Source organism: Filobasidium floriforme (genome assembly GCF_021052385.1).
Source record: "Filobasidium floriforme strain CBS 6241 chromosome Unknown HD553scaffold_11, whole genome shotgun sequence".
Taxonomy (NCBI): domain Eukaryota; kingdom Fungi; phylum Basidiomycota; class Tremellomycetes; order Filobasidiales; family Filobasidiaceae; genus Filobasidium; species Filobasidium floriforme.
In genome coordinates, this window is record NW_025763632.1 from 816907 (window position 1) to 827316 (window position 10410).

Genomic DNA, 10410 nt, shown 5'->3' on the forward strand with positions numbered 1-10410 from the left:
TTCTTACCGGACCAGACACTCTACTCTCTCCCACACCCTCATACCCGTCACCCATCTCTCAATTCCAAGTGGTCGTAAAAGATGTCTCGTCCGAATACAAGTCGGCGTTCTTGATCCGATCGGACATCGACGACATCGACATCGACGGCGACGAGACGAAGACGAAGACGAGGACGAGGAGACGAGACGAGGACGAGTGACTCGGATCTCTCCCCTTTTTGGCGTGTCGGGATGATGACAGTCGATCGGACGGAGCGGACGATGGGACCGTCAAGATTGAGCGAAAAGGAGGGTGGTCTAGGGTCGGACCTGGTTCCAGGATCGAGTTTAGGATCAGGATCAGGATCAGGATCAGGATCAGGATCAGGATCAGGATCAGAGATAGGGATAGGCTCAGGCAAAGGATCAGGGAAAGGGGGTTATTCTCCCCGACGAGCTCGGACTAGGTCCACTGAAATGCGCCAGGACCGGGACCGGGATCAGGATGGAGAGTTCCCTCTCTACCCGGCTCGGCATTCCCCCTTGAGCGTTCCTTTGGCTCCGCCCTTGCCTCTATCTCTAAATCCACCTCTTTCGGCCGGTTCGTCCGATACCGGAGTCGGTTCACCGTCATCACCACCTCCAATACCGACAACGTCGTCGAGCTCGAATTCGGGCGGTACAGGGAACCCTTTTCTCCCGCTCTTCAAATTCGGCCGGCCTGGGTTGCCTGGTCCTCCCAACAACAACCACAACAACCATAAAGAAAGCAGTAGCTTTGACCATACCAACGGATCGACACTAGTTAGCGAAGCATCTAGTACTAGCAAAAACAACAACAACAACAACAGCAACAGCTACAACAACAGTTACAGCACGGCTAGTGATGGTCCCAGCAACGTTATCGATATCGATGGGAATCCGAAACCTATACAACCTCCCCTCCTCTCCTCATCTTCACCTTTACCTTCGTTTTCGAGAAATCGGATCATCCCCTCACTTTCGATCGGGGGTCGCAATCGCAATCGCGGACGATGGGCTTCTTCAGCGACTTCTTCTTCTTCTTCTTCTCGGCATTCTGGGATTCCGCATCCTCTTTCTCATTCGGATTCGAGGGGTAATGATATGGACGATGGTGATAATAGGGATAGCAATGCCGGGCAATTGCAGAACAACGAGCCGGTCAGCGGGTCGGCCTTTAGCTCTACCCCGGCTCGTGATCCTGATCGGAGGAGAAGCCCGTTGAGCCAGACGTTGGCCCCAAGGAAAGCGCTCGAGCTGCGCGGTGAGATCCCGGTCGACCCATCGTCTTCATCCCGTCTCAACGCAAATTCGAGGAAAAAGGGGGTGAGGTCTTCCTTACATCTTCAGCACCATGTCGGCAGGGAAGGAAGTACGGGGAAGGACAGACAGGAGAAGAACTCTACGAGCCCTCTCGACGCTAGTACAAGCATCGGGAATATTGACGTCGACGATGACCCCGCCCTGCCCGCGAGGACGGGTGCGGCCTTGCCCGTCGTCCGACAGCCTGCGTACATCCCGGATCCGCCTATGACGTTTGCTGATCGTAGACGGGCCGAGTCGAGCCTGGCATCTGGTTCGGGTCACGGGTCGTCGACCGTTAACAATCAGGAGACGGGTCAACGTCGAGCTCGAGGTCGGATCGGGGGTCGTGATGGAGGCAGAGGGACGGCCGGATCGCTCGGCGGGAAATTGAAGCATGGGGATACGTGGGGATGGAAACGAAGCGTCGAAGGTGGCAACGGAACGGGTTCAGGAAGTAGAGGGTTATCTGGAGAAGCGTCGATGGGAGATCGAGGTGGTGCTACCTCAACATCGCTGTCACCGCAGACGAGACGTAGGGGCGAGATCGAGGAGACGGACGCGGAGAGGAAGAGGCGGGAGATGGAGACTGTCATCAACTGGAAGGTAAGATAAATTACTTGCTGAGCGTGTTTATAAGTGGACACGATGACTGACGTCTCGGTATCTGTTTCTCGATTGGTAGGTCTGGGCAGCAGCTTGTGTCGCGTCCAACGCCATACCCGTGGACAATGACCCCTTCCGCTCGACGTCTCAATACCCACCCCGACCTCGATCCCGACCGCGTCCTCGGTTGGCGGTGCATACCAACGGTGCTCGACCGATGTTCGATTCGAGCAGTACTATCTCGACCGAGGATCACATTATCAGCCCTAATACGGACGAAGGGACCAGCTGGTCGGCTTCGGGCGTGGCGATCAGGTCATCCCGTGGACCCATCGCCGCGCTCGCGGGACAGAAACGACCCTTGTCGCATTCCACGAGCATGGGCGAATTGCAAGCGATCAAAGAATCGCATAGGAATCAATCTCTACCGGACATCATCGTCATCGAGGGAGAACGGGATACGACGAGCAGGAGAAGTGCGGGCAAAGTGACACCAATCAGGTCCAGTGCGGGGTCCAGGACCAGCTCGCTGTTGAACCCTTCTTCCGGTGGAAGCTCGATGCTCACCTCGATACCTGGACCAACCAATGCCTTGCTCGTACTTCGTCCGAGACTTTCCAACAAGAACGTCCGGGGCATTGTTCTCGAACTCGTACACGCCCTCTCCTCTTACTCGGAATTGCGAACCTGTCTCGACATGGCCGAGCAAGGTGTAGCGGGGACGGAAAAGAAGCCTGTTCCGAGCCGGTCCGCTTGGAGTCGCTCCGCGCTGGACGCCGCAAGGGAAAAGGGCTTGTTAGACGAGGCGACGTTACAAGAGGCACACTTTCAAGAAGGCGAGATTGTGGCTCTCTTCCGAGATCTGGACGAGACGATCGGATATCCGGGATACGTCGAAAAGATGCTCGTCAAGGCTGGGTACGGCGTGCATGACATTGTCTTTTCACGCAACGACTCCGACAGCCATGACAATCAACAACAGCTGGCTATGGAACAGTGTGACAAGATGCTGCTAGACTTGGAAGATCTCTTGTGGGGACGATCGGAGCCGCTTCCCGACGACATCGCCTATGGCCACCTGATCCTTCCTACCGGCAAGGTCGATACGCGGCTCTCGGATCAAGGTCCAGAACCGATCTCGTCGAGTCTGTTTGACATTCTCGCGGAACCCGTGCCCGACACGGTGGCCGACACGAACCCCAACGAATTTGCCAAACCGTTCGGAGCCACCATGCGCAAACCGAGCTTGTTCACCGAAGGATCAAACTCGAGGCACAATTCGGTCATGTACATCCCGGGCGTCTCGACCATCGATATCGCTAGCTTTGTCATGCCTTCGAGCGGGAGAAGTTCGGTGGATCCTCACGAAGCAGGAGCAGGACGCTCGGCCAGGCGCGAATCTACCGTCAAGGTCAAGACGGCCGAAGATCTGGCCAGGGAAGGGAGGGAGCGTTACGAAGCGTGGCAAAAGAGCCGCGAGGTCCAGCCGTTGAAGCGCTCTTGAGGCTAGCTATCGCGGACGACAGGACTCGGGGTATGATATTGTACTCATCTAGCTATATACAGAGTATATGAATAGACTGCGTGTATCCGACTTACCAGGGTGTTCATATGGTTGGATATCGGACGCCCGTCATCTACCGGAAGATCAGTGCGGCTAGCGATACCGAAGGGCTTACTCGTGCGAGGCCTCCGTGCAGGACCACGTGCTGTGCGGCTAGGATTGAGCAGCGCTCCTCCATGAAGCCACTTTGTGATTCGAACCGGTCGGGTCCGATATCGAGTCTTCGTGCGATTTGTGGCGCTTCATACCATCCAAGCTCCACCGCTCACCAGGACCAAGAGACTCCTTCAAAACTAGATCCTTTGCCTTAATTTGAATCAACCAGTGGATTATTGGGTGAAGCCTAGAGTAGGCTTCTACCCTGTCCATCATGGTCACGTAATGATGGATGCCATTGGTGTCTACCAAACTGTCTCTAGCAACCATCATGATATGCTACAAACAGCACATGAGTTGAACTTTGTTGATTGCGTGCTGGCTGTTAAAAACTCACAGGACCGTCTTCGTCTTGCCATGCAGCATAGAGTTCCCAGTACCGAGGCGTCATCGCGCTGCCGAATACCAAGCCTACAGGCGAGTCGTCCGTCTTCCCAGCGAGTTGTCGGATGCCCTTCATCTTTTGGCAGGCAAAGACCAGGTCCGTAAAGAGATGATTAAGTCCGACCTCAAGCCTCTCGTCGACAGCCTTGAATTGAACATAAAAGAAAGGAAGAAGGACAGCGTCGAGTCCGCCTCGCGCGAACGGCGTTACCTTCACGCGCAATATATATAAGTTCGATCGTCCCGCTGGATTTTAGAATTGTATGAATTAGGCGTACCGTTTCACGGTCTTCAGATTCAACAGCCCCAACGATGTCATCCCAAGCATGCTCTAGACTTTTGATGCGAAGAATCTTGATGATCTCTTGACGCGCTCGTTCCGCAAGGTCTACAAGTCCCGTGGTCGTGAGCCGTGTCCTTCGCTTCTTCGCAATCCGCACATACCTCCCGTAGTTTCGAAATCTTTGAGGATTCGAAGAAAGGCTGGTTTCCGGTGGTGGTATTGCATATCCGGGCGAGGAAGGGAAAGATGAAAGTTGGCATCGTTTCGGGGAAACGGCGAGTGTTCAGCCAACCAGAAAGATCTCCTGCAGCGAGAGTCAGCCAAGACAGTCGAATCATAGAAGAGAGGAACGTACGTACGATTCGGTTTTGAGCGATTTATGTAAGTACTCGTTGAGCCAAGTCAACCACGTTTTCTCGCCTGTTACCCCGGATTCCGGTCTGTCCTCCATCGCATCCTGAATCCGTAGATGTTCATTGCTGCCTTCCTGATAGACGCACACGTAACATACGATAGTTAACGCGATTCCTACAGCGAATCCTCGTCGGTTTGAACTTACTGGAACATCGAATAGGAAAGGGACAACACGGCCAGAGTTGGTGAAACTGAACCCAGCTTGCGTGAATTCAGATCTGATAGAGGGGGAGGCGAGGTGGTCCACAAGGTGGATGGTCTCCATCAGAAATTCTCTATAGGTCTGACGGCGTTTGACGGAGCTGGCAGCAGGTCCTCCTTTGGTCGTCGCCTCGCTTCTCTGTCCCTCCTGCTCTGCCTCCTCCTCCTCCTCTTCCTCCTCCTCCTCTACCTCCTCCTCGCTTCCCTCACCACCGTCATTTTCATCGTTGTCCTGCCTGCGAGCAGTCTGCTGTCGCGAAGGGCCTGCGGTTCGGGGTCTCTTGTTGGATGATCGGCCCTGCACCTTTTTGCTTCGACTACCCGAGGCCTTTGGTGGTGTCATCGTGTATAGCAACGCCCTGTCTTCTGCTGGCGGCGGGTTGTCTGTATCTCTAGCTATCGGCCTGATCAGGGTTGTGAATATATAGTATGGATTAGAGATTGAAATCGATGATGGTGGTAATTCATCTTGATGATATGACGATGTTGATCGCTCAACCGAAGGTGGGTGTCGGAATCGCGAGAAGTCTCTGGTCAGTAGATCTCTCAATCTCAATCGAACGAATAGTGAGTGTTACAGCGGCGCAACCGCGCTTCCACCGACTTTGTGATATGGATTGTACAAGTATAGGAAGGACAGGTACAGATTGGGAGCGTCGGGCTTCGTTCAAATGAGCATGTACCTCGTCTTTACACGTTCTGCAAGTCGCGCTCATAGATGTAGATGTATGCCAACTGCTTCATCGTCTCGTTCGCCTCGCCCTCCGCCTTGACCACCTTTTCGTCATTGAAAAGCACCCAGCTCCCGTCCTCTTGTCGGACCGTAGCGACATAGTGGCCGGAATGTACCGACGGTCCCTTGTGCGAGATGAAGGCTTTGAGTCGGTACTCGGCGGGTAGCGACGAGGATCCTCCGATGTTCTGGTTTTCTGGTACGGCTGCCATCTCGACGTCGTCTTCGCGTCCATCATCATCAGGATGAGCGAACAACCAGTCGACGGCTCTCTCGGCGTTGTTATCCTGTTTACACAGAGGAGATTAGTTGGCACGTCATTTCGATGTTTCATCCCTTGCGGACTGACCGTCAAGCGCAACGCCTTCTTCGACTGCGCCGCGGTGAAACCCATCATACTGAGTTGCTCAATCTGTTCAGCTGACGGTTCAGGACCAGCGTTCGTCGACGCCTTGGCTCCAGCCGCAGGGAGGGGATCGTCGATATCTTTTGGATCAAGCCAGACAAGCAGTTTCGAATTAAGCTTATGATTTCGAGATGATCCAGACTTTCGTATCTGCTTACCAGGATCTTCCATATGCATGATCAACCAATCCATAGCCGCGTCGGCCGAGCCGTTGCCGGTCGCCAACAGGCCCTTTACACATCGAATACGAGGGAAGCCCATCTCCATCAATTGGGCGACAGCGGCTTCGTTCACCTCCGGTTCGTTCGAGACTAGTATCGCGGGACAAGCTAGCTCAATATCGTCGTAACAGAACATGACATTCCGCCGAGCATACTTACCAGGAGCCTCCTCCTCCACGAGTTCGGTTTCGCCCTCTTGCATTCCTGCGGACAGGAACCCATCCAGGCTGAGGCGATCTTTGACATTGACGGGAACATCTATGGAAGATACGCATTGAGGTTCAGCAATCATTCCTGAGTCGTATCGGGGCCTACCACCCCTCACCCAATTTCGTTGGCACCCAGTTGACCAGTTGGAATTTACGCATATGTACGACCAAGACGTCGGGGAACGACTTGAAGCCGGACGACCTGAAAGACGAAATGAGGGTAAGCGTCGAATTCGGTTATGTTCAACAAGTATCTTCCGATACCGACTTTAGCGCCTGCACCGATTTCTTGCATTGCGGGCAATTGTATTCCAGAGTTTCCGCTTCGGTCATCAAGTTGAGGCATGAAGCGAACTCGACGGGTTCGTATTGCTTGGTAGGAGCGGCTGATCCACCATCGCCCTGACCGACGACGATCGGCGCCTCGATCTCCTTGACGGGTACAGGCAGACTTATAGAATCCGCTCGATCCACCTTGAGTCTGACCCCCTTGCATTCGCTGCAAACGAGCTTTTGCTCCAACCCAAACTTGAAGGTCTCCGTGGCCTCCCTCTCTTCAGCCAAACCTTTCTTCTTGGCTTCTTGTCGCAATCGCTGGATGAGGTGCTGCAAGAATTCTTCCGAGTCTTGTTGACGCATCGTCGAGAACTCTTCGTGGCCTCTCCCGACCAGCGCCTTGAACATGTTCGGCTTGATTCCCTCTTGGAACCGTTGAGCGGGGTCTTGATCGGCCGAACCGGAGGTACTGATCGATGGGTGAGAGTAACGCCCAGAGAGGAGCCCGTCGCTAATCTTGTACATCTGGCAATCGAGACACTCGGCCGGCAGCAACTCTGGGCAATTCTCGAAGTGAGATGCCGACTCTGCGTAACGCTGCTTGAAGGCTGGTAGCGAAAAGATTCCCTGCAGGACCGATGCCATGTAACAGCTAGGCGATCACGGCGCAGCGATCCGTCAGCGATTACATACGTTCGACGAGGAAGACGTCGCCACTCACCTGTTTCCGAGATTCTTCAGACCCGTCAGACCAGGCCCAAACAGCGGCTCCAACTGCTTGCCATCATCGCCCGTCATGGAAAAGTCGAACTTGAGGTTATGTTCGATTTGCTGTCGATCAGGACGACAGATTCAGCTCGAGTCGTCTCAAGCGCGAGCATGAGTCTCATGGATTTCAACCGTCTCCCGTGGACTCACCAACTCTGTCATGCTCTTGTCCGTCTTTTGCTGGTTCACCACGTCCATCCCGAAATGTTTCAGATGACGCGGAAGTTCAGGATCGACCTTGGAGTCATCGCAAGTGTAACAATAGATATCTGCAATGACGATTCATTCCATCAAACACATCAGCCTAAAACTCTTCCCGCCTCGACAACCCAGATGTAGCCGAGATGATGTCGCTTACCTCCCCCACCCTCAGGCGTGATAGTACCGAGCTTGACCCCGACCCCGTGTCCCGTGGCTTTGCTGTGTTCCAAGGCGTGACCATTCCCACCGATCCCGCCAAACTGTTGTCTCCCACAATTGACCGAGGCGCAGGTGAGGCATAACCACAAGTTCGAAGTGAGGTCGCAGCAGCTGCAATGCGGAGAGACTGGTGGAATGAGCCAGACCGGCAAGAATAATGTGTGAGTGATCACTTTCTGAACGGAACGTTGACAAGGGATTCGATCAAGGCGAGAATGGAACTCACCTTGAAAGCCTTGAGGAACGTCATCCTGCTCGAGCAACAAAGCATGTTCACACGCGACGAGTTCTTCCTCCCACGCTTTGACTTCGGATTGTTGAGCCGAGGCCATAGAGTTCATGATACCATCCCGAACCGCGTTCAACTGTGGTTCGATACGAAGATCATGTCGTATCGATCCGTTCAATCAGCTCTGGCATTCCAACTGCGTTTCCTGACTACGGGTCTCGAGAGGACTGACTCGGGCGTCTTCTTTGAATTCTTGGTTCCCTGAGGGACATTTGAAGCATTTGTACGAGGTTTCAAAGTCGTAAGTCTCTTGATCGGAAGGTACTACCAGAGCGAGCTTCTTCATCGGTGGTTCTTGATCGTCCTACCATACCATACCACACACGAGACTCGACAATCAGTACATGCGGATCCAGCATGATGATAAAAGGAAGTGGATGGGACTCACCCTGACTTTCTGAGGCTTCTTGGTACGTTTGATGATGAGACCCAATGCATGATCGGTCCTCTGAAAATGTAATTTGGCATGCGCTCGATCGTCGTTCAGGCAGCCCCCGTTGAAGCAGTGTAGGCAAACGCAGACGCCTTGTTCGTCGTCCTATAGGGTACGACAACAGCAGCGGCGGTAAGTTCTTTCATCTCTCTAATATCCTACTTGATTAACTTGCCTGTCCGTCGAAGCATTGGGTGCATTCCTCCCTGTCGACCGGTCGAGAAGGTAAAGAGAGCTATGAGTAATCACTCGTAAAGGAATGTCTGATGACGAGTCGCTGCGGTCTGCTCACTTGTGTACCTGTTGACCGTTCGTAGGCGGTTTCAGGTTGGCGAGGTATTCGTCAATATGAGTGCAGGACATCTTGTCTGTTATCGTTTGTGATGACTATCGAAGAGGACGTTGGTGCATTCCGAGAAGGTTGTTTGATGCTTTTATAGCGATGGAGTTGGACCAGCCAGAAGCCGACTGCTCGGTCGACGCGGATCGCCGAAGCTGAGGCTCGAGCTCGAGCTCGACCGGTTCACCTTCCACATCCTCCCCTTTCTTTAGCATACAATTGCCTCGAATTACCGTTCATATCGGACGTAGACTTCAGAATCGACGGATATACCCATAGACTGGAACCTAGAGCCGGTCTCTGTACAACTGTTCGCAAACAGTCGACTCACGCTCCTAGCGCTCCTGACGCATACGGACACGAAGCCTGAGCCTTGGATGAAGCTTTCACGACGTTCACGACCATCATGACGACCTTTCCAGAACTTACGTCTCTGGTACCTCTCGACTATACTTACGTCGTATGTGAGTCCGAGATGCTCGATTTGATCAATGTAGGCTCTTGTACTGAAAAGCTTGCCATCCGCACAACATTAGACGACCCCACGGACCTCATCTCGGCCCCTCTGGCACTCTTGACACTCTCCCCGTTCTTCCTCTTCTCGGCCTATGCGACATTGATCATCATCAACCGGCCCTTGTCGGTCGTCAACCTTTTTCTCGGACAACTAGCTAATGAGGGGTTGAACAAGGTCTTGAAGAAGACGTTGAAAGCGGGGAGACCGTGGGTATTGGGAGATGGGTATGGGATGCCTAGTAGTCATTCTCAGGTGAGCTCAGGGCTCGTGTCCCCCTGCACCGTGGTCATCTATCGCATAGACCTTTTCAAGTGCTAAGACCGCGCTTTGTTCTTTCTATGACTTGCTGCGAAAACGGATGAACGTTTGCAGTTCGTAGCTTACTCTTCAAGCTTTATGCTCGTCCACCTCGCCTGCATCTACCACCACCTCCCCTTCGGCTTTCCACACCGACACCGCCGCACCCCCACCTCCCGTTTCACCCGATACACCCTCTCTACCGGTCTCGTCCTCTGGCCACTCTTGACCGGTTACTCCCGTTATCGTCTGCACTACCACTCTCCTACGCAAGTTTTAGCCGGTTTAGCGGTGGGGAGCATGGTCGGAGCATTACATGCCGTGGTCACAGAGGTCGTACCTCTTTGGTACCCGACGAGCACGCTCGGAAGACTTAGGGCGCGGATAGCGAGGAAATGGGAAGAGTGGCCGATTGAGGGTTGGGGTGGGTGGGGAGCTGGAGGGAGGGAGACGGGGAGGTGGTTGGACTATCCTGATGTCACGAAGAAGGATGTATCCGATCGAAAGAAGGACGAATAGAGGATCCATAATATTCAAAGCGAAGGACTGCGTTGATCTACCGGCGCGTCTCTGTCTTTAGCTGTTCTTCCA

At 53.7% G+C, this 10410-nt stretch overlaps 4 protein-coding genes across 4 annotated transcripts; 2 read left to right on the forward strand and 2 right to left on the reverse strand.

Moving 5' to 3' along the window:
* The first annotated feature begins 355 nt into the window (after window positions 1-355).
* Window positions 356-3477, forward strand: HD553DRAFT_311773 (uncharacterized protein). The gene is made up of 2 exons (XM_046180015.1): window positions 356-1908; window positions 1988-3477. Exons 1-2 carry the CDS (start codon window positions 457-459, stop codon window positions 3410-3412), a joined length of 2877 nt encoding a protein of 958 aa, XP_046036702.1. The 5' UTR covers window positions 356-456; the 3' UTR covers window positions 3413-3477.
* HD553DRAFT_311775 (uncharacterized protein) lies at window positions 3478-5338 on the reverse strand. Its single transcript, XM_046180016.1, has 6 exons — window positions 4855-5338; window positions 4655-4782; window positions 4457-4599; window positions 4291-4400; window positions 3966-4223; window positions 3478-3907 (listed from the first exon to the last, which is right to left on the reverse strand). Exons 1-6 carry the CDS (start codon window positions 5251-5253, stop codon window positions 3626-3628), a joined length of 1320 nt encoding a protein of 439 aa, XP_046036703.1. The 5' UTR covers window positions 5254-5338; the 3' UTR covers window positions 3478-3625.
* A 17-nt stretch (window positions 5339-5355) lies between these two features.
* HD553DRAFT_284731 (uncharacterized protein) lies at window positions 5356-9048 on the reverse strand. Its single transcript, XM_046178207.1, has 14 exons — window positions 8958-9048; window positions 8841-8871; window positions 8621-8770; window positions 8405-8536; window positions 8170-8308; window positions 7882-8070; window positions 7674-7792; window positions 7477-7586; window positions 6748-7407; window positions 6596-6681; window positions 6430-6528; window positions 6208-6360; window positions 5993-6129; window positions 5356-5930 (listed from the first exon to the last, which is right to left on the reverse strand). Exons 1-14 carry the CDS (start codon window positions 9026-9028, stop codon window positions 5601-5603), a joined length of 2406 nt encoding a protein of 801 aa, XP_046036704.1. The 5' UTR covers window positions 9029-9048; the 3' UTR covers window positions 5356-5600.
* Window positions 9049-9480: 432 nt separating this feature from the next.
* Window positions 9481-10338, forward strand: HD553DRAFT_272469 (PAP2-domain-containing protein; the record flags this gene model as incomplete). Its single annotated transcript, XM_046177762.1, has 2 exons — window positions 9481-9774; window positions 9895-10338. 2 exons carry the CDS (start codon window positions 9481-9483, stop codon window positions 10336-10338), a joined length of 738 nt encoding a protein of 245 aa, XP_046036705.1.
* Between the last annotated feature and the right edge of the window lie 72 nt (window positions 10339-10410).

What these genes read in the sequence shown, in the direction of transcription:
- HD553DRAFT_311775 (XM_046180016.1), bottom strand. Translation starts at nt 5,253, where the DNA reads ATGACACCACCAAAGGCCTCGGGTAGTCGAAGCAAAAAGGTGCAGGGC. An exon ending in AGATTTCGAAACTACGGGAG is followed by an intron (nt 4,401 to 4,456) that starts GTATGTGCGGAT and finishes CGGGACTTGTAG; the next exon opens with ACCTTGCGGAACGAGCGCGT. An exon ending in GGCAAGACGAAGACGGTCCT is followed by an intron (nt 3,908 to 3,965) that starts GTGAGTTTTTAA and finishes TGCTGTTTGTAG; the next exon opens with CATATCATGATGGTTGCTAG.
- HD553DRAFT_311773 (XM_046180015.1), top strand. Translation starts at nt 457, where the DNA reads ATGCGCCAGGACCGGGACCGGGATCAGGATGGAGAGTTCCCTCTCTAC. An exon ending in AGACTGTCATCAACTGGAAG is followed by an intron (nt 1,909 to 1,987) that starts GTAAGATAAATT and finishes CTCGATTGGTAG; the next exon opens with GTCTGGGCAGCAGCTTGTGT.
- HD553DRAFT_284731 (XM_046178207.1), bottom strand. Translation starts at nt 9,028, where the DNA reads ATGTCCTGCACTCATATTGACGAATACCTCGCCAACCTGAAACCGCCT. An exon ending in AATTCAAAGAAGACGCCCGA is followed by an intron (nt 8,309 to 8,404) that starts GTCAGTCCTCTC and finishes ATCGAACCACAG; the next exon opens with TTGAACGCGGTTCGGGATGG. An exon ending in AGAAGGCGTTGCGCTTGACG is followed by an intron (nt 5,931 to 5,992) that starts GTCAGTCCGCAA and finishes CTGTGTAAACAG; the next exon opens with GATAACAACGCCGAGAGAGC.